Raw genomic sequence first — 27,071 nt, 5'->3', positions numbered from 1 at the left:
GAAAACTGGCGTAAGAGGGTCTGTATCAGACTGTGAGGGTCCCTTTCAGGTCCCAAAATGCCTGCTCTTCTGGTCACAGGCATTTACATTTATCTATGTGTAGATGAGTCTACATTCTCTTTCTACAGCACACCAAATGTCACTAGCTTACAATTTCAAAAAATTATCTTCACAATAATAATCCTAGGAATTAAGTTACTATTAGAATAACAACACTGATGGCCTTTTTCAAGTCACTGATTATATGGTTGAAAGGAGTCTAAGGTTTTATTTATTATTGTGAAGTCATCATGGTAATGATGTAATCAACACACACTTCCATAGTAACAAAACAGAACATCTGTTGGCCAAGCTGTTTGATCTTTATAGACAAATATATGTAATTGACTGTGTAATTTCTCTAGTTTAGACACAAAAAATAGGGTGACAAAGTTAGTAAGTACAGGTATAGTCCTTTGCTACAGTTAAATTGTTACAGTTTATGACATTGACATAAGTTAACTAATCTTACTACATTTTTCCTCACAGATGCAACTTGAAAAACAATAGGTGGGTCTTTGATGATCAAGATCCCCTTGAAGGAAAGTAGACTATATTAATAGTGGTCTTCCTCTAAGTAGGAAAGAACTAGTAGAAAAACTACTACAGTTGAGAGAAAACTGAGTGAAATTGAATGACAGATTCAAGGTTTCCCTAAATATCAGGCTTAAAATGCAAAGAACAGCAAAGGTGGAGATGAAGAGAGACATTAGTTTTGACAGTTGCTGGTATTTCAAGAAACTTTTCAGGAAGAAAACCCAGCCGACCAGATGGCGGAAGAATGTGAAATACAAAATGGCAAGTGAACAGGTCAAGGAAAAGAGAAACAGTGAAAAAAATGCCTCTTTTCTGGGATTGTTTAGAAGGCTGAGCAGTTGGAGAAAACAATACGAGGGAGAAAAAGATGAAGCTAAGGAACTGATTGCTATGGATTTATTAGGCATATGCTGTGACAGGGAGTAGAACTGGAAATGAGCATTATCTGATACTGAGTATATTCCTAGATATATTTTCTCTATTTTTCCTGCTGCATGAATGAAGGTATTTATTTCTTAGTAAAAGAAAGTGTAAACCATTTTAGTACCAACATAGTTACTTTTTAAACGTTGATATCATAAGGTCATTATTTTACTTGTTTTAGAAAGAATACATTTTGAGGCTTGTGGTCAAGCAAGCTTTTATTGCTTGCATTCCAAGTGTTAAGCCTTCAAGGGTAAAATCTTACCTAAATAAGAGTGCGTGCAATTCCACGTGAGGAACTATTTTTTGCAAGTTTGTTGGTCTTTGTCTATACTGAGCAGTGCAGTTAAATTCCCCGTCAGTATTTTAGTTAATACCAGTGAATTTCCATTCCAGTATATAACAGGCAATAGTTGTAAATCTGGTGTGAACCAATTGGTACCCTTAGGGTATGTCTACACAGCAGGGCTAAATCCGCAATAAGCTATGCAACTTAAGCTACACCAATTGCATAGCTTAAGTCAAAATAGCTTATTTCAGCTTTTGGCCCTGTCTACACACCAGTAAGTCCAAGAAAGAGCACTTTTCCTCCAACTTCCCTTAATCCCCGCAAAATTTACTACAGGTGTCGGAGTAAAAATTCCTCCGGCTGCACATTATTTCGACATTATGTTGAAATAACTGCTTCTATGTAGATGCAAACTATGTTATTTCGGAATAACACTAGTTATTCCGAAATAATGCTTCTGTGTAGATATACTTTTAGGCTACGTCTACACTGGCATGATTTTCCGGAAATGCTTAAAACGGAAGAGTTTTCCGTTATAAGTATTTCCGGGAAAAGCGCGTCTACATTGGCAGGATGCTTTTCCGGAAAAAAGCCCCGATCATCATTTTCGCGATTGGGGCTTTTTTGCGGAAAAGAAATCTGTGCTGTCTACACTGGCCCTTTTCCGGAACAGTTTTCTGGAAAAGGACTTTTGCCTGAACGGGAGCAGCATAGTTTTTCCGGAAAAGCACTGATGATTTTACAGTAGATCGTCAGTGCTTTTCCGGAAATTCAAGGGGCCAGTGTAGACAGCTGGCAAGTTATTCCAGAAAAGCGGTTGATTTTCCGGAATAAGTGGCCAGTGTAGACACAGCCTATGGCTATGTCTACGCTGGCGGGTTCTTGTGCGAGGACCTGCAGAGCATCCACACTGCCCGCCTGCTCTTGCGCAAGAAGACTTACAGTACGGCGTCGGAAGCCAGGGTTTCTTGCACAAGAGCTACGCTCTTTTCTAAGTGAAAGCCCTCTTGCGCAAGAGGCAATGTGGACACGTGGCAGGGGTTCCTTGCGCAAAAAAGCCCTATGGCTAAAACGGCCATCAGAGCTTTCTTGTGCAAGAGAGCATCCACACTGCCATGGATGTTCTTGCACAAAAGCACATGGCAGTGGGGACATTTTCTTGTGCAAGAACCCACCAGTTTAGACATAGCCTTATTGTGCAACCAAACTACATGATAGTTGTGAGTCTGGTGTGAACCAAGTGGAACATTTATTGTGTATCCAGACTACATGATGAACTTCAAGTAGTTTGGTTCTGGTAAAATGTTAGAATTAATTTGCTTATCTTAAGATCAGCTGCATTTAGCTGTAGCTGATTGGGCCAAGAAAATGAGCTAGATGTGTCACAAAAATCAGTTTTTCTTGGAAGATTTCTGATACTTTTCACATCCATCCAGACTCCAAAAGTGCTCTGAAAATAGCCACTGATACAGTATTTCTATAGATACACATCAGTTTTAGTTCCTGCTGAAACCAGGAAATACATGAACATGAAACAAGAGGTAACAATGTATCTGAAAAGAAGTGTTTAGACTGCATTTCAGCCAAGGTTTGGGGCATATTTTATTGTAGAAACTGAACGGAGTGACCAAAAGCACCAGGTATATTTTTAATTCCAATGGTGACAGCACAAAGGCTAAAACTGGCATGCCTGCTTCATAGAAAAATACTCAGAACAATCCTAAAGACTTTGCAGACTTGTTGACCATCTGCTGTTCAAGTCACATATTTGACTTTCCACAAACTTCATTGGCAGTTATAGTCCCAGTACATCTGGCTAAATAATGTTCCGATACTGAAGGCATTTTACACTCAAATTACATTTTCTGTGGATGGGGGACTGAAGCTGATGTACAAAGTTTACTATGCAGGCATTCCTTGGAAATTAGAGGGGGATTGCTTTGGCAATCAATAAGGTCAAACAACGCCGATGAGTGAACGGAAAAACAGCAATACTCTAAAAGTTCAAAGGCAGGTGAGTGGGCTTCTCTTACCCCTGTCTTTTATATGGGGACCGATCTGGTAGGGAACTTCGTATAAGAAAAATAAATAGAAGCTTTCTTTTACCATCGGTAGGTTCTGATTACTGAATTCTAAAAGTTGGGTAAGTCTGGGTGACTGGTTGCTGGTATTACAACCACAAATATTGCTGTTAGGAAGGAACATGTAGGGGCAGTGCTGCAGCTATATTTAATAGCTCTTATCCACTTCAGCCATGCAGGCAATGTGTCAGCCATCTTTGTGCCAGTGCTTCTCCTTTGACTTTTGATATTGAGGCGCTCTCTTCCCTGCCCCCTCTTTAATGAGAGAAATAATACATATTACCTATCACTGCAAAATCCTAGTACAAACAAGATTCAGACAGTTTATACACCTCGCCCACCACTTTGCTGATCCCTCTTCATCAGAGTTGACAGGGCTTAACTACAATGAGGTGGATACTATATTTTTGGCAAAGACACAGACAATAAGGTCAAAAGGGACCATCATAATAATCTAGTCTGACAATTGATAATGGCTATCCTGACTGCCCCCAGCCTTGCTGGCTGAATTTGATACTACAGGCCCTTAATCATCCTTGTACTGAACACAACGCGTCTCGGCTGGAAGCAGCACTTTTCAAACTGTGGATTGGGACCTCAAAGTGGGTCATGACAGCCCCATTTTAATGGGATCACCAGGACTGTTAGATTTGCTGGAACCTGGGGTCAAAACCAAAACTCAAGCCTCACTACACAGGGTCAAAGCACAAGGACTTCAGCCCTAGGCAGCAGGGTTCAGGGTTAGGACCCCTGGATGTACCTATCACCACCAGAGATGCTCCAGGTTTCCTACATGTCTCTGAGGTCCTCAGGTGATATTGCTCCTAATGGTGCAGCCTCCTCTTTGAAAAGTTCAGTACAAATTTAATCAATCATCAGTATGGAAGCAGGTCTTCTGAACTGGTGGCCAAAGCATGAAGGGACATACGAACGTTTAAACATATCTGGCATGTAAATACCTTGCAACGCTGGCTACAAAAGTGCTATGCAAAGACCTGTTTTCCCTTTCAGGGGACACATTATACAAGAAGCAGACAGCATTTGCTCCTGTAATTGTAACTAAATGTTTGTCTTTGTGACTAAGAACTAGGACTGATTGGACTTACACTCTCTCAAGTTTCAGATTGTTTTGTTTGAATGCAGAGCTTTTCCAGGATACCAGAGGAATCACAGGAAAAACTATGCTGTGTCCAAGGAACTCATCTGCTTTTTCGGAAATTGTTCTGAAAAAGCAGACATGTTTTTGCCATCCTTGTAATCCTCATTCTATGAGGAAGAAGAGAGATGCTGAAAGGAGGTTTTTCCAAAATTTGGTGCCATGTAGATAGGCTTTTCCAAAATTTGGCCTCTTTCAAAAGAAAAGCAGAAGAAGATATGCAACTTGCGTATCTGTTTCCGACTTTTCTTCGCAATGTAGACCACCTAGCCTCAGTTGCACTTTTACTATTGAGAGTTTGCATTACATTCAGGAATTGATCGGAAACTTTCCCCCTAATTTTTACAGTGCAAATATTTTCAAAAATATTAAGTGAGCACTGTACACTCCGTATTGTGTTGTAATAGAAATGTTTAACATCTAAAATTTTGAATAAGTTTCCATCAAGATTGAACAATGAAATTACAACTGTTTTAATCAGTTAATCGCATGAGTTAACTGCAATTAATTTACAGCCCTATAGAGACTATGTTTTATACTTATTGAGCAAAATATCCTTCTACATATGGTCAGAAAGTGATGAGCTAATACTGCAGTATTGAGAAAATTGCAACCAAAATATTTGGAAAAATGGTAAGAAAACGATACAGCAATTTTTATAAAAGTATGTTTTAATAAACTGAAGATTAAGTTTAACATGATAAGACAACTTCTTGACATGTCAAATATCTGAATATTGTATACAAATACTATGAATTAAATCTGTGAAGCTTCAACAACTTGTAGCCACCTTCCAATAGTTGTTACATGAAAAACATTTCCTATGATTAGAATTGCACTGCAAATTTTAAAAGGAAACCAACTGCATTTTTATCAAAATCATTGTGCACTGACAGTACATTGGATATTTTTGGCTCACTGAACAAAAATGGCATCTTAAAGTGATTTTTGAAACATGCTGCATCTTTAATCACAAAAAATACTATCTTACAGATATTCAACAAAACCCAGAAAGCAAACAGATCAGAACCCTGACGCGATACATTTTTCTACCCGTTTTATGATGGAAAGATTCCACAGGTTTCCAGCATACACAGCCTTTTGGAGTGTTTTATTCCTACTACACAGTGTGATTATTAGTAGTCTAAATGTGTAATTCCCTGCTTGGCAGTAATGCTGGTGAAAGGTAACTTGCACTATTGCTAACAAATGAGAGCAACTGTTGGCAGGGTGATTTCTTTAGGCATCAGGTGGACACTGAGTTTAGAGCACACTATCAGAGATACAGTAACCATCACTTTAAGATGCAATATGGAATAGACTTCAGGGTTCCCATATCAATTATTTTTCTACAGTATTAACAAGTGAATGGATGGCTTGAAATAAAGTAGAACATGACAGTATCTTCATCTGTACAACTACTAATACCAAACACATTTTTATAACAAAACTTTCCTGTCTGCTTTATAAAAAATATTCTTAGTTTTACTTCAATAAAAACTGTGCTGTGTATTTGTATTTTGCTTCTTGCATTGTACATGCTGCAGTTGTCACTTTACAAAAGTGTAGAGATTTGTGGCAGTGCTCTGGGTGTATTAGAAGCCTAAAAATCTGACGTTGGTACATAAAAATTAGGTAGCAATGAAAACCAGTTATGTTTCTTTCAAAACCTAGGAAAAATGACCGTTAGATTATTGGCCTCTACCCTGAGCTGAAAAGAACCTGCCTTGCCAAGAGATAGCCACATTATCACCTCCGCTCTAGAGCGGAGACAGAAACCGCCATCTATTTACTACTGTGCTAGCTGTATGTAGTGCTTTATTTACTTCAATTATCCTTAAATGACTTGAGACCTTAACTTTCACTAGAGAAAAAGCAGACGGACCTGAATTCAGAATTCTACATGAAAATACATCAACATGGAAAGTCAACTTGTATGTCTTCTGGAGTTTAAAATAATCACTCTTGTTAGTCACCAAAGGAAACTGCTGTCAGTAGATTTGTCAGCTGCCTCAAATAACCACTTGTTACTTAAAGATATTTAGTAAAATACAACAAAGCAGCTTTTACAGTAAGATGATATTTTGTTTTCTCTAGAAATAGCCTTATATGATTTTTATACTGTTCAGTTCTGAAAAAACCCAATGTCTACAAACATTTTTACAAGCTACTATCGGGCTTTTCTTTTGATGGTATTAATATACAATTATCCCAAAAAAGAATCCAATATAAAGTTTGCAAATTGTTTTTTTCCCCCATGGGGCCCAATCTAACTCCTACTGAAGCTAGTGGCAGCAATTCCACTGTCAAACAGGAATTTAACTGGACCCTTCTGGAAGTTATAAATAGAATGATGTAGTCTATTCTGCACTTTTGAAAGGTTAAGTGGCACTACTTGCTTAAGGTTTATAGTTGCAATTTAGAGCATGATTTTATCCCGCTACCTGCGGATTCAGCTATTGACAAAAACAGAGTCAGCATTTTCATTTAGTCTATTAAAACAAATCCTTACTCTAATGTAACTGTTGCATTTATCTAATCTAGTGACATCCTGGAAATTAAAAAACCCAAACACCTTCTTAAGAAATTTAGTAATGCAGATGTGTGAACTGACCAGTATATAAATGTTGTTCATGGTTGGAATTTTTTTGGGTAGTTCACTGAAAGTTCCGTAAGGCAGCAATCTAATAGAAATAGCCTTGTTCCCATCTTTTGCTACTATATATGTGTGTGTGTAGAACCTCATTGATTTATGGTAATAATGGGGGAACCAAGTTTCAAATTAACTTTCTAAATGCAGTTAGTGAACAATAAAGAATAAGGCATTCCATAACATCTTCTGATCATTAATTAGAATTAAAACTGAATTACAATCCATGATCTGTCTACCAGCAAGAATGTCATTTTCTAAAGTAAATTTTATATCCGTTATCTTCATGTGCTATTACATCTCAAGTTAAGTGAGGTTCTGCTGCGTGACTATAAAGGTGTATGTAATCTTCAAGTTTGTCTTCTTTGCATCTGACAAGAAAAGTTAATGCCACAGAAAGATAATAAAATCAACTTTTCCCTATTATCTGCATATGTATGTAGGAGAATCTAGCATGGAATAATATATAGTATTCTGCTTTCATTAGTTCAGAATGGTTACAGAACTAAAAGCACAATCATGAGTAAAGTATGGCCATTCCCTACCCATGTGTCATGTATTATGTTACATGAAGCATACAAAACAATTCAAAGTACTAATTCTTAATCCAATTATTCCACATTTTAAATTAACCAAACCAGATAGATGACCTGATGTGACAGTTTTGAACTGATACTCAAAATGATTTTACATCTCTACTCAACATTTAAAATGAGGATGAAAATGCGGCACCTTTTAAAAAAAGAAATGGATTGATTGAAATATGATGCTATGGAGATGTGTAAACACAGCATGAACTGCAATTACACATCAACCCTCCCTTCCTATGTGCAAAACTCCACAATTTAGTCAATGTGGAAGTTATATTTCCAGGAACTGTTTGTTACACACTAACCCAATCTCCTCACATCCTGGCATCTACTCCTTTTAGATCAACCACTCTAAATGTACAGTACACTGTTCACATATACAGTACTCAGCCATTTCTGCATACATCTATCTCTGGCAACTGTCAGAAGTTGAGAAAGTTTACACCTCTAATTTATGAATATACAGGGCAAAATTTATTGCTTGGTGTGACTCCACTGCCTTTTGAGTTACACCAGGAATGAATAGAGCCCAGAGTTTCTCTTCTTTCAAGGTGGCAGGAGTCCATATAGGACTTGTAAACAGCAGTACACAATACTGTAAACAAATAACAGATCTTGTATAAAACAGAACTGAAGTTATGTAAATCCAAGTTCATAGAACAGGTGAAAATGAAGAGTGGCTTTACACAAGTGTCTTCCCCTTTCTCCCAATGATTCTTTCCCATTACATATATAATCCTGAGCTGAAATAACTGGGTCTTGGGGGGCTGGAGAGCGCCATTTTTCGTATAAAAGGAATGTTCAACAGTCAGCTCTCTAATGTTGAGTAACAGTCAATTGCTGGAGATATCAAACTGACGTGTATAGAACTGTGTGTTACTTTGGAAAGAGATTTATAGTTTGGTGTGGCGCCCAGTCCTAGACCCAGATGCAGAGTTTGACAGGGAAGCTGCTGCAGCATCCTCTGCTTCCTCGAGCTCATCCTGTAGTTCCTGGCTGACACTAGACTGAAGGGCTGCAGGAGTAAGCCATTCCTTCGGCAGGCAGCTTTGGAGAAATGGTATACAAGAGCTGAAATAGGCGAGTCGATTCACCCAACGTGGAATCTCTTTTCCACACAAAATCTAAAAAGAAAAAAGGGAATTAGCGTTTGCCTTATACCTGTATCACTAACAGACTACAAGAGACTGTCGTACTGAACAACGAAATCCTTAAAGTCTTAACTACATAATCCTAAAAGCTTAATCAAAAAACATCAGTGAATTCATTACATACAAAAGCAAGAAAGTGGTCTTAGTACACAGATCAATAAAACATTCATGTAGATGTTGTGAAACAGAGTAATGCTTCTAATTTAAGAACTGAATCTGTCTACATTGTCTACTTATCCCCTTCAGAAATCTCACACTAAAAGTACTGGAATGATGTCAGAGTTTAGTGTTTTATATCTGTAGAGCACTCCTCAGCAGGAAAGACAGAAGATAAAGAAAAGTTCACTATGCCTAGAGAGTTTTCTATGAAACTAGAAAAGAAATCAAAGCCACAAAAGAAAGCTTTCAAAAAAGTCAAAGCTACATTTATACACTTAACCTTAACTCTGCCCAGATTTTTATATTCATTTGATAGCTTACAGTGATATGATCATACAGAGAAGATCATTTTCTGTCAGTCAGTCAATAAGCTAAATGCTGCCCAGTAAATGAGGCATATATTCAATGCTTATTTTCCTTACATTTCAGTAAAAATAAGCATTTTTAATATAAAATTAACTACATTCAATTTTATCCTTGTTATATAATGTGAGGAGTACTGTTTCATTCACAGCACATTGTTGAATTCTGGTTTTTACCTACTCCAGTGTAAAATTGTAATAAGTTAATTGCTATCAGGAATTCTACCTTGATTTGTGCTATTATAAAGACAGCATAATTCTTAATTAGGGATGTTAAAATGTGTTTAATTATGTAATCGTGTAACAGCTGAAAATTTAAGCCAGCTCCCTGCATGTACCAGCTCCCACCTAGTACAGAGGCGGCAGCGCAGGGGGTAAGGGGACTGCGCGTAACCATGCACGTTCACCAGTGAGCCTGGTTACACTTTCACATCCCTAGTCTTGAGTCCTGCTTTTCATTACATACAGTCTTATGCACTATACATTGTCTAACCTGTGCACTGTATGGGACAGAGGTGCAGCACAAGTTATGTGATTATGTAATTGAAGACTATGGATTAAACCTTTGTCCAATTGAAGTCCGTCAAAACAACTACTGACTTCACCAAGACCAGGATTTCACCCTTTGCGTGCATAAGCAGACAGTTAAGATTATTTGTACACCCAAAACTGACATTTGGCTTCCCAGATTCATTTTGTAACTAACACCTTTACGTAGATCAGTGATGGGCAACCTAGCTAGTGAGTGGACTGCAAGAGCAGCCTTCCATCTCAGTGGGCTGCAAAAATGCCATAAACAAGACAGTCTCTTAGGATAGGGTCGTTTTGCTACCTTTGCTTGCGCACCTAGAATTTGCACGGCGTGCTGATTGAACTGTAGCAGCACTTTGATTGGATGCAGAGGGAGCATATCGCTCTCACAATCCACGTTGCATACAATCAGCACTCACCTCGCTTCATGTGCTGTTGGTGTAAGTGCGTGTCACTTTAGAAACATCAGTAGGTAAAAAAATTACACAGGCAGAAACCAGAAAAATCTGGCAACCCTGCACTTGGGTAATGGTAAACAAAATGTCTTGCAGGCCACACAGAATGCTGATGGCCCACAGATTGCCCACCACTGCTGTAGATTTTATTAAGTTTCCTTTAAAAAAAAAAAAAAAAAAGTAAGTTCCAGGATGGCTTAGAGGGGAAATTATTCCTTTTGGGAGTAGCTTTGATCAGCAGTAAACAATTAAGTATTGAAATTCAAGACTCAGTTTTCTGTACTACATTCTAATAAGTGATGGAAACAAGTAATTTTGAGGTAAGATTCTAATATACAGTGTTAGTGCTGATCCTTTGTCTCTGTCCAGTGAAAGTCAGTAGTATCTCCATTGAAGTAAGTGGATTTATACGGACACAACACTTGTTTAGCATAAGGGGAGGATCTGGTCTTTAGAGGATAAAAATGGAGTTTGACCTATAAGTGGCTAAGGATACAACATTAAATACAAGGTGGATTTTGTGGAACTTCAAATATTTTGTTATTTCATTTATAATGTTAAACATACACCACCACATTTCTGATAAACTCAATGTATTTTCAAACCTAACAGTTGCATATTTGAGGATTTGTTGCTGCAATTTACTTGAAGCATGGGTGGAGAACCTGCTCTGCTTCATTTCATTCCCCCATGGCAAGTCTGTGCCATGGGTTGGAAACCCCAAGCTTTGGTGTCCCCCTCACAGGACTGGGCTCATCAGCATGTCTCTGCAGCCCTGAAGCCGCGATCAGGGAAACTCTGAATGCTGTCCCCATCCCCAGTGCTGGCTCTGCAGTTCCCACTGGCTGGGAGCTGCACCCACCAAGAACTACCAGGATAGCACTTGCAGGTGTGGGCAGTATGCATTACACAGAGCCATGTAGACTCTTTCCCTGGGGACCAGAAATGCCATAACCAAGACCATCTGCTGTCAGAAGCAATGCAGAGCCAAGTAAGGCAGAGACAGTACTTTAGTCCTGTTGTGCTAACTGGGAGCTGCCTGAGGTAAGCACTACCCAGCAAGAGCCCACACCCCAAACCTCTTCCTGCATCCCAATTTCCTTTGTTCCAGGTCAGAATGTTTGCCCTCATCCTAACGCCTTCTCAAAGCCTGCAACCCAACCCTGAGCCTTCTCCCACATCCAAACTCCTTGGCTGGAGCCAACACTCTTAACCTCCTCCTGTATCCCAACCCTGTCTCCACACCAGAGCTTATATTCAAAGCCAAAGTCTGCACCCCAACACCTGGTCCAGCCTCGAGCCTGCTCCCATACCTCTTGACCATTTCTCTACCATGAATCCCTCATCCAAGCCCCCCAGCAGATCCCACGCCCTCAGCTGGAGTCTTCCCACACCCAACCCTGAGCCACTCTCAAACATCCTGAGCCCCTCATTCTGGCCCCACCCTGCAGCCTAGGGGAATCTGAGTCTCCATGTTGCTATGCATGTATGTGTGGCTCCTGACTTTCTGTAAATTGATGGCTCTCCTGATAGAAAAAATTAGAAGGTTCCCCACATCTAATTTAAAATAATTCATCCTATTTTCAGTAATGACTTCTAGACTCCTAAGCTATTTCAAACTTATACTAACACCCATTATACTATACGTCTGACTTGGAAATGTAGTCTCTTTGGGTAGTCACTGAGTCTTATTTTCATAATAAGAAATTCACTGGCAGCACTCAAATAATGCTAATTAACTAAGCTCTACTGGTGCTAAAGTCTTGGATTTTGGACATAGGTATAATCATTATGCCTGAAACATGGGAGATATTTACCTAAGATGTTAGAAAAAAATGAAATGGCAAAGGTACACACTAGGAATATTAAAATGAATCTATTTATGTGAACATGTAACTGCCAAAAATGTCAGCAGTTATAGGTTTATACAGGGGCCACGGAGTGGTGGAGGAGGGTGACTCCTATGGAATTGCCTCCCCCACTGTGCTGCTGCCTGTTAGAGAAGGGAAGGGCTCTCCCCCTCCCCAATGAGCCCAGGCTCTACACATTCACATTCCTACTATACACAATTTACATGACAAATACTGATGCTGTCCAACCACGAGAAAGGAATTTTGCAGAAAGGTAAATGGCCCATGTTTGTTTACCTCTGATAAAGCTGAAGAAAAATGATTACAGTTTTTGTGCATTAAGTGATAGGCATTTCCTTTAAATTCTTTTCCAAGTTCTTCTACAATTTTTTCTATGTCATCTTCCATGAAGTCAGTACTGCCTAGAACCACAGCTTCTCTACAAAAAAAGAGGAGAGAATTGGGTGACAATACTTCCAAACTTAGGACACCGGACAAACATGTTCTCCTGCTTCTCTTCGGTGCACTCACATCCCACATCACCCACAGTTGTGTGTGGGGGGGTTCCTCCTATCCCCCTTTGTTTTCTCTCTCTCAGGCTCCTCTCTTAGGGTACGTCTATACAACAGCATTATTTCGAAATAACATTGAGCTGGAGGACTTCTTGCTCTGACTCTCATAACCCTCATTTCACAAGGAGTAAGGGAAGTCAAAGTAAGAGTGTTTCTCCTTCAAACTTCCTGCTGTGTAGACAGAGCCAAAAGCCGAATTAAGCTATTTAGACTTCAGCTACACAATTGACATAGCTGAAGTTGCACATCTCAGTTCAACTTCTGCCCTGCTGTGTAGATGTGCCCTTAATGTTCTCCATACAGAAGACCTCCCCGTTTTCCACTCGTCTTCTCATTAAACTAAAGATTAAAGTTTGAGAGACTGTTCTTTTTTGAATTGGATACAATTTCTACTTCCCAGATCTTTAAGAAGCAGCTAGCTGATGAGTGAGCAGCAGCACAGAACTAGCTACTGGAGGCAATGCCAGGGAACTCGAAGGCTACATCTACACTGCCGGCTTTGCGGGCAGTGCTTATGCAACTGAAGCACAGATTAGCATTTTGCCATGCTTGATTTGCATAATTTATTCAAGCCGGTTTTGCGCAGGGGGTTTTGCAAAAAAAACAAACAGTGTTGACAGGGTTTTTTGCACAAAAACCCCTGCGCAAAAATGGCTTAGATAAATTATGCAAATAAAGCGTGGCAAAATGCTAATCTGCACTTCATTTGCATAGGCACTACCAGCAAAGCTGACAGTGTAGACAAAGCCTAACAGTACAGTGGCAATACAGACAAAAGCCGGGAAGCCTCTCGATGTTTCAAATTCCAAGGCCAGAAAGGACCATTGATCATCTAGACTGGCCTCTTGCATAACACAAGACACAGAATTTCCCCAAAATAATCCCTAGAGCATATTTTTTATAAGAGCATTCCATCTTGATTCAAAAGTAAGTGATGAAGAATCCACTACCAGTTAGCAACAACTTACTCAAAAAGAAAAGGATTTTGAAACACATTTTTACTATAAAAGCACAATATTTAACAAGTTTATATAATGTATATTTTAAGAGGATGAAACACTTAGGGCTTATCTTCACTACACAATGTTTCTACCCACAGTCGATTTACTGTGTCTGCTTAGATACGATAAATTGATCTAAGAGTGCTCTCCCTTTGACTCTGATTCTCCACCAGGATGAGAAGAGTAGCCACAGCTGACAGGAAAACAGCCTTCCCCCCCACTGATCTTATGGCATGGAAGACAAATACTTCAACTATTTGCATAGCTGAAGTTGTGTAGGTTAGATAAAGGGGGAGGAGGGGGAGGTATAATGTAGACTAGGTCTTAATCTTGAACAGGAGTCTATGGGAGTGAAGGAGTAGGAGATTCTTTGCTTAAGATTGTAGGTTGTGAATGCCTCACTACTCTCCCCAATCTCCTTTCACAATGCCCCGTACAGAAATACTACCTGCCCTGGGTCATCAGGTTACAACTGTGACAAAAAGCTGAGGAATTAGTGCAATAAGGCAAAGTTTTAGTCTTCACACTTTTGACTAAAACAAAATACCTTCCTCCTTACTTAAATTTAAATGTTTCTCCTAGTTCAGCAGCATTTCCCGGAGAAATTTCAAATATGCCAGAAAAAGGGTAAGGATGACCACCATAAGCAAATTCTGAAAGAAAAAAAAATTCAAGGTGTAATACAGTCTGCACAAACTAAATTTTAAAAAAAAATCAGATGTGTAGCCCAATTACTGGATGACTGACCTTAATTTAATGGTCAGTTTCTTCAAAGAAATCAAACAAAAATCAAACATTTTGCTTGCAAGAGAAATAAATGCAGAGATCTAATAATGAATATTTATTGTTACCAATTTTAACAAAATAAAATTCAGTCAAATGTGTTCATAGTAAGTTTGTACAGTGTATGCTATTACTCTGACATCTGTAATAACACTGCTCTGCAGCCAAAATGCTTCTGAAATAAATGTAGTCAAACTTTACTAATTCTGGGTCACTAAGAACGAAAATGATGCTTAAAATTGTTGATTGGCTCTAGTTTTCAAGATATGCTATTGGGTCAGTATATATGACCCTTGACTTGCAAATGGCGAAGGATAAGTGAATTATAAAGGGAAGGGATCTCAATTTAAACCAGAAATGACTAAGATACATCTTTGACTGGATCTATGAATAAATCTATGACTGGGTTTGGACAGTACTTAGTTTTTAGGCAAAACAATAAATGATGCAATCTGAAGCTGGTATCGCGTCATACATGATATGAATTGCATCATGTTATTCCTAGAAGTCATGGATGATGCAATCATAAGAAAGCTTACATCACTCTGAACAAATTGCCCTTTATCAGCTCTAGAAATCATACAGTGTCGTGCTCTCTTATTTGTCAGTGTTTGATTTTGCAAAGGGACACATTTCTGTTTAGCCAAAGTGAGCAGAGAGGCCTCGTACTTGTGTGAACAGTGCAGATAACTTCTGCTATGTTTGTGGTGAAGTGACTTTTGCATCACAAAAGCACAGTATAACCGCTATGGTTAAGAAAGCCTATCACCTTTATTTTGGCTGCAAAATTGGAGATCAGGAAAAGAGGTGGGCCCCACACATATGCTGCAACACTTGTGCAACAAATCTTCACCAGTGGTTGAAGAGGAAAAGGAAATCTATGCCTTTTGCAGTGCCAATGATTTGGAGAGACCCAACAGATCATACCAGCAATTGTTACTTCTGCATGGTGCCTCCAGTTGGGAAAGGTGTGTCAAAGAAGAAAAAGTGGACTGTGCATTATCCAAAGATTCCATCAGCTATACGCCCAGTACCCCCACGGAGAAGGACTGCCAGTTCCTGATGCACCAGAATCAGTCTCACTTGACTCAGATGAGGAAGAGGATGAAACTTCTGGTCCTGAACCATCAATGTCACAGGAGCCACATTTTCTCCCATCCTCCTCCTCTGAACCACACCTCATAACACAAGGTGAACTGAATGACCTTGTTAGGTATTTGGAACTACCCAAGAGTAAGGCAGAGCTGTTGGGCTCCAGACTACAGCAGTGGAATCTCCTGGCAGGTGATGTTAGGGTTTCCATGTTCCGTGACCGTCAAAAGAATCTTGTCCCATTCTTCTTCATGGAAGGTGATCTTGTAGCCTGCAACAACATCGATGGTGTGATGGCAGCCCTCAACATCGTTCACGATCCAGATGAGTGGAGACTGTTTATTGATTCATCGAAGAAGAGTCTTAAAGCTGTTTTGCTGCATAATGGCAATGTTTTGCCATCAATTCCAGTTGGTCATGAAGTCCATATGAAGGAAACCTATGACAACATGAAGCAACTTTTGAGGTGCATAAACTATGATCAACATCAGTGGCAGCTTTGGGGCAATTTGAAGGTTGTTGCTCTCTTGCTTGGTCTGCACACTGGATACACAAAGTACTGCTGTTTTCTCTGTGAATGGGATAGTCATGCAAGAGATTCCCACTACATCAAGATAGATTGGCCACTCCGACAGTCATTGGAGCCTGGGAGGAAAAGTGTTCAGCATCCACCACTTGTTGAATCAAGGAAGATTTTGTTACCACCATTACGCATCAAGCTAGGTCTGATGAAGAACTTTGTCAAGGCCATGGACAAAACACAAGCAGCTTTCAAGTACCTCCGTGGAAAATTTCCAAGGTTAAGTGAAGCTAAGATAAAGGAAGGTGTCTTTGTTGGTCCTCAGATTCGTGAATTTCTTCGAGATGATGCATTTGACCATGCACCACGTGGCAAGGAAAAGAAGGCATGGAAAGCCTTCCAGTTAGTGGCAATAAATTTTCTCGGAAACAACAAGGCAGACAACTACAGGCTGTTTGTGGAAAACCTCCTCAAGGCATACAAAAGCCTTGGTTGCAACATGTCACTAAAGATACATTTTTTGCACTCATCTAGGTTTTTTCCACCGAACTGCGGAGCAGTGAGCGACGAGCACAGCGAGCGATTTCACCAGGACATTGCAACAATGGAGAAACGCTATCAGGGCAAATGGAGCCCGTCAATGCTTGCAGACTATTGCTGGACAGTGACAAGAGATGCTCCATTTAATGAATACAAGAGACAAGCCAAGAAGCGCCGAGTAGACACTGAATAGGACTAAACTATGTACATAATAGTTTTTTGCCTTTTGTTTCATAATAAATTTTATTTATAACAACCCTTTTGCTGATTTTTAAAGTGTTACATAAACAGGACAGGTGAAATATCATGTAAAGCAACCATAAACACATGAAAATACCTAGGTTTACAATTTATGATTAAAACTCTACTATCTACACAATATACATAGACGTAAAATATAAAAACCTAAATATCTTGGAAACAGTAGCCAATCAGTTGTTTTAATTGTCATATTTGAATTCAGCACATCAAAATACATAATAGCACATTTTATCTCTGAAGCAGACGACTTCTAAAAAATTGTAGACCAGTGTAATTTTACATCCTATCACCACACATATACATTATATATATATATACACACACACACACACACACTTTAGCTTCAAGTACGTGCCTAAATATTTGCAGGATTGACACCTACAGTACTTATACTGTAATTACATTTGCTGGCTAGCTTGTATATTTGGGAGTTAGCATTAGTATACCAAGCTTGGTGTTTGAATTCCTTGATTCATGTATTTACATTATTTTATTTTAATATTACATTTAATTTCTGTTTCTCTAAAAGAAACAAGATAAATTACTCAGATCTGCAGTCTGTGCTTCATATCTACTGGCATAAACAGAGTTAAAAGGAATACATCACTTAGCACACAGTTTCACTTAGTATCTTCGCAAGGATATTCCTTCTGCCTCTGCAGGATAAAGAAAATGCTGTACACCAGCAGTTCTCAAACTTTAGCAACTTGAATTATTTTGATTTAAAATGTGTAGACCTCCAAACCTTCAGCCTCACCCCCGCTTCCTGCTACTCCTTCTCCCTGCCTCTTTTCACTCCCTCCCCCAAACATACCCCAGCCTCTGCTTCCCCTTCTCACTCCCAGTGCTTTCTGGGCACTAAACAGCTCTTCTGAAGCATGCAAGAGGTTTTTAGAGGGAGGAAGAGCAGTTCAGTGAGACTGATGGAACCCTTGGATTACCCTCCCGCAGGCCCCCAGGGTTCACAGAACCCAGTTTGAGAAATGCTACTGTACACAACACAAGGGACTTAAACGACTAGTCCACTATCCAATAAGCTTATACTTACCGGATAGTCAAGTAGTGACACTACTAGCTGCTCCTCCAACCCCCTGCTGCCTCTATCAGAGGCAGCAAGGGGAGGGAGGGGGAGAAAAGGAAAGCAGCTGGTGCTGGGTGGGCAAGGGAGGTCAAGCACAAGAATCAGCTGACTTGGCTCGTGCTGTCTCCCCCACCCCCCCGCTAAGCTTCAGCCTTTTAAATGTATTAAGAGCCCAATGGCTCTGAATACATTTAAAAGGCAAGCTGCTGTGCGGTTAGCTCCTGAGGCTTGGAGCTAACCCTGCTGTAGCTCTGCACTTTCCCCCTTTATTGACTAGTCGATGGAAATTCCATTGACTAGTTGATAAAACACAATTTAACACCCTGAGCTCTGAGGGAGACTAAACTGTGACTTCATGCTTCCCTCTCCTCCAAATTCACAACAAATCCTTATCTTATGGTTCACCATCATTAGAAGACATTTTAAAATAAGAAGTGCTTTGTCTATAATAGATGAAAGCCCAGTTTTTTTAAAAAACCCACATGAACAAACACTTTTAAAGATATAATCTATTGTCCTAGTCTATTTGTGGCATATTGTACTAGAGAACTGTTATCTTATTTAGGAAGGAAATACTTTGACTTTACCCAAATTAATACCACCATAACTAGTTTGCTTAGATATACTTATTGCTAACAGTTGCACAGAAGGGTGAGAGTGGATAGCCAAAACTTATGTTCTAGGTTTATTGCAGGAAGAGAACAAAAATATAACAAACAAGATATGGGAACCAGACAATACTGCTGCCTCATTGGTAACATACATGAAAGATAAACATTTTTATTCATAACAAAGCCTATCTAGAATTTAGAGCAAGTTTAACATTTCCTGAATGTGCATACCTCTGCCATATACTTCTATTCCTGAATGGAATACTCCAATTCCAAGGGAGGAGGTATATTCATTCATCCAATACTAAAAAGAGAAAAAAGTTCAAATGAGCTTCCAGTACAAAGAATTTACAGTTGGTACAAAACTGAATTAGCTGTCCTGACTACCAAAGGACAAGAGCTGAATGTTTAGTGAAATTATATAATCATTCTTTGGAAAGAAACTACAAAACGCACTATTAAAATTCACAGTCATGGATTTCACTAATTCCATTAAGTTCTACTCTCAAATGACATTTGTGAGCAATCAAAATCTCAAGATGTAAATTTTTCCTTTTCTCACTATGTTGCAGGTAGGCTAAACCTTATATCAGATGGAATATGTTAGAAGTTGTTTTATGCAAACTGACATGTATTAGCAGGGTCATGACCTCCTATTTACTGTTAAAAGCATTAACATAAGTAAGATCATACTTGTTTCTACAGACAGAAAAAAAAACTGGTCTCAATTGTAATTTATAGTGATGCTGCCCTTTGGGGGGGGGGGGGCAGGGGGAGACACCAAGGTGCTCAGGAAAGGACAGAGTTAACATGAAAAGTACTTCTGGCTACAAACGTTAAAATGTTGCACTCACCAAAAGTCACAGCAGTAAGCAAACAATTTTTTTTTAAATTAAATCAACCTTGTAAAGTTTGCTATGAGATCTGAATTAAGTTGGAGGTACTTACAAGTCTAAGTATCACCATCAAAACGTTTTGCAAACAGTTCACTCAACATTTCTGGTAGCATCCAGGCCAAAACTGAATTCCATCATTCTGTCATAGCTGGGCTCTACATAACTATCAGCAGTGTTCCCTGTAAGCTGAGCATTTGGGTGGCTACCTAGGAGAGAGTTAAATGCTGCCCAGCTGATTAGCAGAGCACCCACTACACCCACATGTTAACATGTTTTTCTACCAGTGATGCATATCCACATATGTCTTGGTGCACAGAGCTAAATTTATTTTGCACATGGATGGAAAAAGTTAGAGGGAACATTGGCTATCAGGAGTAAAAACTAATAAAGTAACAAAATGAAACAGATATGATCAAACAAGTAGCTTTAGTGTTCAAAAGGGTGACTTTCAGAATTAAACAAAGGGTCTGGTAGCACTTTATAGACTAACAAAACACGTAGATGGTATCATGAGCTTTCGTGGGCACAGCCCACTTCTTCAGAACTCCGGTCATCTGAAGAAGTGGGCTATGCCCACAATAGCTCATACCACCATCTATACGTTTTGTTAGTCTATAAAGTGCTACCAGACCACCATTTGTTGTTTTTTTCCTGTACAGACTAACTCTGCTACTCCCTGAAGTTTCAGAATTAAATTGAGCTGTGTTTAAATTGCAAGCAAAACAAAAACCATCACACAAACTACTTTCATCCATATTCTACTACTACATGGAGTGGAGACAAAAATAGAACCAGATTGTAATACCGTATTTTCCGGCGTATAAGGCGACTGGGCGTATAAGACGACCCCCTAATTTTCCAGTTAAAAAGATAGGCTTTCGTCTTATACTCGCCGTATAAGACTACCCCCCCTTAAGAGGCCAACCGGCAGCGCCCCAGCGCCCCTCCACCTTCCCGCCGCCGCTTCGGCTTTGCTCCCGGTGCCTCTGGTCTGCTGGGGACCGTCTCCAGCAGACCAGGGACACCGGGAGCAAAGCCTCTGAGGACGACCGGGCTGCCCCGCTGCCGGCTTCCCCCGAGGCTTTGCAAAGCCATCCCAGGCTCAGACCAGGGAGACGCGGAGCAGCTTTTCATCCCAGGCGCAGACCAGGGAGACGCAGAGCAGCTTTTCTCGCCCCGGAGTACACGGGCGGAGGGACCGCGAGGTCCCGCAGTCTGTGTCCTCCGGGGCGAGAAAAGCCCCGTTCATACCTGCAAGTCGGGGACTGCCTGTATACCCGGCGTATAAGACGACCCCCGATTTTTGGGGGATGTTTTTTAGCATAAAAAGTCATCTTATACGCCGGAAAATACGGTACTTCAACACCATCCTGTGCAAAACAAGTAGACCGTATGACCTCATTATGGCCACAACCTAGATGCTTGACAAAGTATCCTATTCAACTGCATAGCCCTCACTTAACAGTTATAATGCCTCAAGCTTTAAGTACGTTGAGTGCTCTGAATAACAATTATTGAACCATTGTGATTAACTGCACAACTTGCTTTGTGCAGTTTTTGTAAAACTGCTCACAATTGATAATTCAATCACCATACCTCCAGTTTTACTGAAATTCTTATGCCTCCATGAAATCCTTCCAGTAAGGTAGAATTAGTTTTCCTCAGAAATCGCAATTATACATAATTACTACTGATCTGTATCTGCCATTGAATGCTTGGTCACATTTTTCTGCCTGAACAAGATTCCTTTCAACTCCCACGAAGAAAAGTAAATGAGATGTGTGGGGGGGGGGGGACTGCAAAATATTGTAAAGCTGTTGGCAACCTTTGTTAAATAATTTGTGTATAATTGTTTCATAGTACATAAAATATGGAGTGAAAATGGACAAAGACTTGTCAGTGTCTCCTTGTAACTTCTAGAAGCCCAAAACAATACAATAAATATAACTTATATGAACCCAATTCATTTTCACACTCAGCAAAATGTATATAATTGATGTAAAAAAGGGAATATTGTATTCTGAAAACACCTATGCTCGTTTACATCAGCTTAGCAGGGGTTAATGTTCAATATTTTTGTTCCAACAGCTCTATTCAAGAATTCTTCTACTAAGTGCACTTTAGTTGGAGTTGCCACTAGGAAAAGGGAAAAATTATAGACATTGCACACAAAGGTAATATTATAGTTACATTTCTGTAGCTACTTTTTTCATATCTTTTATCAATACTAAAACTGTAGATTTTAAGTTTTAATTGTCAGAAAAATGTACAGAGTTACACTGGGGGAAAAACCAAACCAAAACAAACTTTTTGGGGTCAATACAATTCGCGGGAAAGGCTAATATTACTCGTGAGAGCATTCTGTGCCAAAAAATTGTGCAAATTGTCAAATGTGGAGGCTCCAGCATAACACTAGGAGGCCTTTGGCTGCACAGAGGATTGGAGACTACTGTGCAGTTTCCTCACTCCTGCCCTAGGATACTGACTCAGTGGTGAGGCTGTATCCAATCTCAACAGACCACCAGGACAGGGACTGCTCGAGAAATACTCCAGTACCTTGTCCTTCCATGTCAGGTGGGCCACATATGGGCAGGCAGCCTCACCAAGCAAGGCAGGATCCAAGTGTGGAGGTACTTAGTGTAGGGCATGGGTGAAGGTGGTTCTGCGGAGGAGGGCAATCTGGAGGCAACAATAACAGAACTCTGTGGGTGAAGGTGGTTTGGTGCTCAGCAGGGACTGTAGAAGGATATACCTTGGCATGGGGTTCTGGGTGGGGTAGGAGGGTTCAGGTGAGGGATCCAGGTGTAGTTGCAAGTGCAACCACTTAAAATCCTAGTTTTGTATTTAAATAAAATCACTGTAATATTAAACCCAGTGTAAATAACTGTTACCATGGGGTGAGGGGTAACAGCTGTGCATCTCTTTCATTGATAAAGGGGGCAAACATCTTATGAGCTTTCTATGTACATGACGTTTATAAGAGTAAGATGGATTTATCTGGGAGGTTTGATCCCACTGGGGCTGTGTTAAGTCCCTGTGATTGAGTCCACCCAGGGAGGAGCTGCTCTCAGTCTGTGTTGCTCTGCAGTGGACATGACCCCAACTCTGTGCCTTTGCAAGAGGAAACCAGAGGATCTGGCTCACCAGGTTAGGGTGGCGGGGTGCCCCAGAGGGCAGGGAGACAGACTCAGCGGTATGATCGGCCCATCAAGTGACACTAAAGGGGATCTCTGTGACCCAACTCATCACACCTAGCAGGTAAGAAAGCACTATGAGATGATGTGACGGGGTATCCTCACCCCGCACTGCGACTCCTGCCGAGCAGGCATTGCTCGGCACCAAGGGGGAGGCAGCCCGGTGGTGCACGGCGAGTTCCCGCGCCGCGGCTTGCCGAGTCGGCCGACCCATGGGCAGCAGGCTGGGAGTGCGGAGGCAAGAACGGGGACAACGCGGAGGCGTTCCCCTGCCCCGTGAGCCCGGCGAGTTGGGGAGCCGGCGTGGAGACAGCAGGCCCCCCCTCCCCCCCGTTTGATGACGTCTGGAAGGAGGGCTGCAGCACGGCATTTTAAAACGCCACCGCCATAACTTGGAGGGGGGAAGAGAGGGGGAGAAGATATGAGAGAGTAGCCTGGTGGAGGCTTAGAGACACCACTGGGGGGGGGGGGGGGGGGGAGGAGGAGTCCTCCAAGAACGGTTGGGAGGCTAGAGAGGGCGTTAAGAGGCCGGTGATTCCGGTCCGCTAACTCCTTTGTTTGTGGTGTGCGCGTTGGCAGCCTGTCTGCCAAAGGAAAGGTGAGCCTTCCAGGGGCGAGACGCTGGGGGCGGGGAAAGGAAGCAGCCCAGGGCAGAACCCACTAGGGATGATGGGTTGATGAGTTGCAGCAGGATGCCCCATCAGCCGGATCGGATCCAGACCAATCCGTGTTCTTAGGGCCCTGGGCTGGGGCCCATGAGTGAGGGTGGGCCCGGGCCCCCCTTTCCCCCTCCCCGCGACCTTGGTGGAGGAGCCAGTATTCACACGCCACGGAGAGTACTTTCGCTGAGGCAGGAGGATCATTCTAGCGTCTGCCAGGAAAGGCGCCCGGACAACATTACTACCCTGCCCCGGAGGGGGGGGGGGGTCATAGGGACCCGCCGGACGAGACGGGTACAGATGACTATTTGGTCAGCTATGTACCATATCCAAAGCTGTAAATGATTCAATGCAGATCAAGGGGAAAACTGATCTGATATATAATGCATGCAAATCGTGCTGTCTGTCACTATCTTGGATGGACTTATTTTTTAGTAGAAGGAAGAAGTGAAGGAAAGCATTTCTGACTGCTCTTAACTCCAACAGATTTGACAACACTATTTCTTGTTGTGATCAAGGACAAAATGTTAACCTAGCTCCGACAAAGAGAGGAATCATACCCCTAGCTCACAGTATAGAGATAGAGTCTACATTAGAGATGTTAAGAGGTGAGTAACTGACTAACTGTGTAGTCAATACAAGCGGTATCGACTATATGATTAATCAATAAGGGAAGGTGCTCTGTCCCAGCTCATGCCAGTCCAGGAGCTACCCCCACTGTGGCTCTGCAGTTTAAAAATAGTAACAGTCAGGCAGCTCTTACTACATTTAAAATGCAGAGCAGCAGTAGGGATAGCTCACAGACCTGGTGCGAGCTGGGACTGAGGAGTCCTGGCTCGTGCCAGTCTGGAATCGCTGTGGTTATGAATTTTAAATGTCAGAGTTGCCCAGCTCTTACATTTAAAATGCAGAAGTGTAGTGGTCCCAGTCTGGTGTGAGCCAGGAGTGCTTGGTCCCAGCTTGTGCCAGGTCCAGGAGGCCCTGTTCACAGTGGCCTGGGCAGAGACTGCTCCAGCAACAGCCCTTGCCCGTTGGAAGCTTCGGCCTTCACAGCAGCCTCCCCATCTCTTCTCCTGCTGCCTCTGATAGAGGCAAAAGCATGGAGTGGGGGAGGGGAGACGGAGAAGAAGGTGGCACCATGGTGATGGTGCTGAAGGGAACTGGCTTTTAAGCTGGTCCCCTCCCCAGCACTGACTCTTGTTCACCCCACTCCATTGCTATCTCTGATAAACACAGCAAGAGGGGAGCGAGTACTCGACCACTCGCTTACATGCCTAGCCTGTATTGGTCATAGCTACCCAGTCTGGCTTTTAAAGGAACTATGCAAATTCCCCTTGCCTGATCATCAGGAAAGGAGAGACATAATGACCCATCCCCAGAGGATACATGCCTGCCCCTGCAGCACATAAGAAGCAAGGGCATAGGTGATGCAAGAATTCAATAAACAGAGGGCCACCATAAACTAGGGTGAAGAGATTGCTGGGGCTTTTGTACATTTCAAAGGAGGAACGCGGAACTCCATGTGCAGCCTGGGGTCAATAGGAAGTGATAAACTAGGGTGAAGAGCACATGTGCACTTTCCTAGCTATTTCAAAACATACTCCTGCAAATGAGACTATTTTTATGCTTATTTATTCACTTCTACACAGACTTTCAGATGTTAGAAGACAATCTATTCTGTTAGTAGCCAATAAGCAGCGCTTTTTAAAAATGAGTTTCAGGGGATTCTCTGAACTAGGGATGTTAACTATCCGTTATTTACTAGTCAAGGGCTGCATGCAGCGTGCCAGCTTTGAAATGTACAAGAGTGCCCAGAAGGGGCTCTTGTGCATTTCAAAGCAGCAGCACAGCATGAAGGCCGGGGTCAGCGAGGGACTAAGTCCCCCGCTGACCCTGGGCGCCATGCCGCACTGCCAGTTTTAAATGTCACATGGAGCCGGGGTCAGCTGGGGTTGCGGAAATGCCGTGTTGGAGCCGGATAGAGGAAGCAAGGGGGTGGAATTGACTAGTTGACTGACTAGCAGATAAGCATTTGCTTATCAGATAGTTGGCTAGTTCTTAACATCCCTACTCTGACCATTTAAGATTTGCACATAAGTGTTAGGAAATGAGTAAATAGCTAATCATGTAGTGGATAGAATTTTTATTGACTACACAATTAGTCCATAAAGGAGGAAGCCTCTGGGAGTTACTACATTTAAACTGTAGCGGAGGATAAGAGCCGGGTGGGCAAGCAGCCTGGCTCTGACTACATTTAAACTGCAGAGCCGCAGCAGGGGCAGCTCCTGGACCCAGCACAAGCTGGGACTAAGCCAGGCTTTGCTCAGTTCCATCTGGTCTAACGGCCACTGTCCAAGAAGGGGGCTAGCAGGGAGCTAGAGCAGCAGCCTCTGCCTGCAGTTTGCCCCAGCCATCATGGACAGGGGCTGCTCCACAGGATGCAGAGCAGCCTCTGCTCATGGTAAGCCTGGGCCCGCTGCGGGTAGAAGCTGCTTCACAGCTTCTCAGGGTCAGTAGCCAAAGCTGTGGTGTAATCCTAGTTAGAGCCCTTTAGATCGCCAAGATCAGCTCTCATGCTAAGAAAGTTTCCACAGACTTTCATATGGAAAAAAAAAATCTGATGTTTTCCATCAAAAGTTCTCTTATCCCATCAAGAACTAGGCTCATTAAAGCCTCCTCACTTCATCTGGCTTCAAAGTCACATAATTACACCTGCACAAGTTTGTCTGCTTTGCTCTGAAGTCATTCCTACTCCTCAACTCCCTTCTTTGATCTTGTTTCCTTTCTTCCCTCTTCGTTCCCCCTCCTTTGTTCTTGTGTTAACCCAAGAGGCGCCTCAGCCCCGCTTTAACACTATTCTACTGTGCGTCAATAAATCGCTAGAAGGGCAAAGGTTTAGGTCAGGTACGACCACAAGTAGCCCCGGGTGCTGCCAAGAGAGTCAGCAGCGAAGCCTAGTTCTCCCCCCGCCCGCCCCTCTCCCACCTGTTGATGCCCCGCGAGCGTCCCTTTCCTTGCACAAGGCACAGTGGCGCTCCCGCCCCGGCGTGCCACAGCCCCCGCAGGGGGGAAGCAACCTCGCGCCCGGCCGGCAGCGGCGGGGCTTGGCCGTGGAGCGGCGCTTGCTGGAGCCCGGGAGGCGGGGGACGGAGCAGCGGGGTCACGGTGCAGGCAGGGCGCCGCCCGCCCCCACTCACCATGTCGTAGACGTTGAGAATCACCAGCTGGTTCGCCATCCTCCCGCCGCCGCGCTGGGGCCGGTCAGGCCGGCGGCCGCGGGGCGCTCGGAGCTTGGGCGGGCGGGACCCCCGGGGGGCGCCTCCTCCGCGTCCTGCCTGTGACTGCAGGCACCATGGAGCCGCGCCGCGGGGAGCCGGGGCCTCGCCCCCGGGAGACACGCTGGCCCCGCGGCAGGCGGAGGGGAAACGCCGGCACTCGGTGCTGCAGGGCGGGGCTTGGCTCCGGCACCGCCTCCCGCGGGCCCCACCCCGGCCTCTTAGGCAGGCGGGGCCAGGGCAGCGCTGGGATCCGCCCGCGCGCGGCCGGCGCCTCCCTCCAATGGGCACAAGATGGAGCCGCTCGAGCCCG

The 27,071-nt window shown here is 42.5% G+C and overlaps 1 protein-coding gene and 1 long non-coding RNA gene across 2 annotated transcripts; one reads left to right on the top strand and one right to left on the bottom strand.

Moving 5' to 3' along the window:
* On the top strand, positions 1–1,114 carry LOC142827983 (uncharacterized). Its single transcript, XR_012902830.2, has 2 exons — positions 1–445; positions 529–1,114. It is a non-coding gene; the product is annotated as an uncharacterized LOC142827983 (long non-coding RNA).
* A 4,064-nt stretch (positions 1,115–5,178) lies between these two features.
* Positions 5,179–27,071, bottom strand: DESI2 (desumoylating isopeptidase 2). Its single transcript, XM_075924892.2, has 5 exons — positions 26,681–27,071; positions 18,966–19,038; positions 14,406–14,499; positions 12,571–12,712; positions 5,179–8,889 (listed from the first exon to the last, which is right to left on the bottom strand). The coding sequence occupies exons 1-5, from the start codon at positions 26,717–26,719 to the stop codon at positions 8,659–8,661; spliced, it is 579 nt and encodes a 192-aa protein (XP_075781007.1). The 5' UTR covers positions 26,720–27,071; the 3' UTR covers positions 5,179–8,658.

This window comes from Pelodiscus sinensis, chromosome 3 (assembly GCF_052426305.1).
Source record: "Pelodiscus sinensis isolate ZL-2025 chromosome 3, ASM5242630v1, whole genome shotgun sequence".
Taxonomy (NCBI): domain Eukaryota; kingdom Metazoa; phylum Chordata; order Testudines; family Trionychidae; genus Pelodiscus; species Pelodiscus sinensis.
Note: the sequence above shows the minus strand (reverse complement) of the source record. Positions and strands in the feature narration are given on the sequence as shown.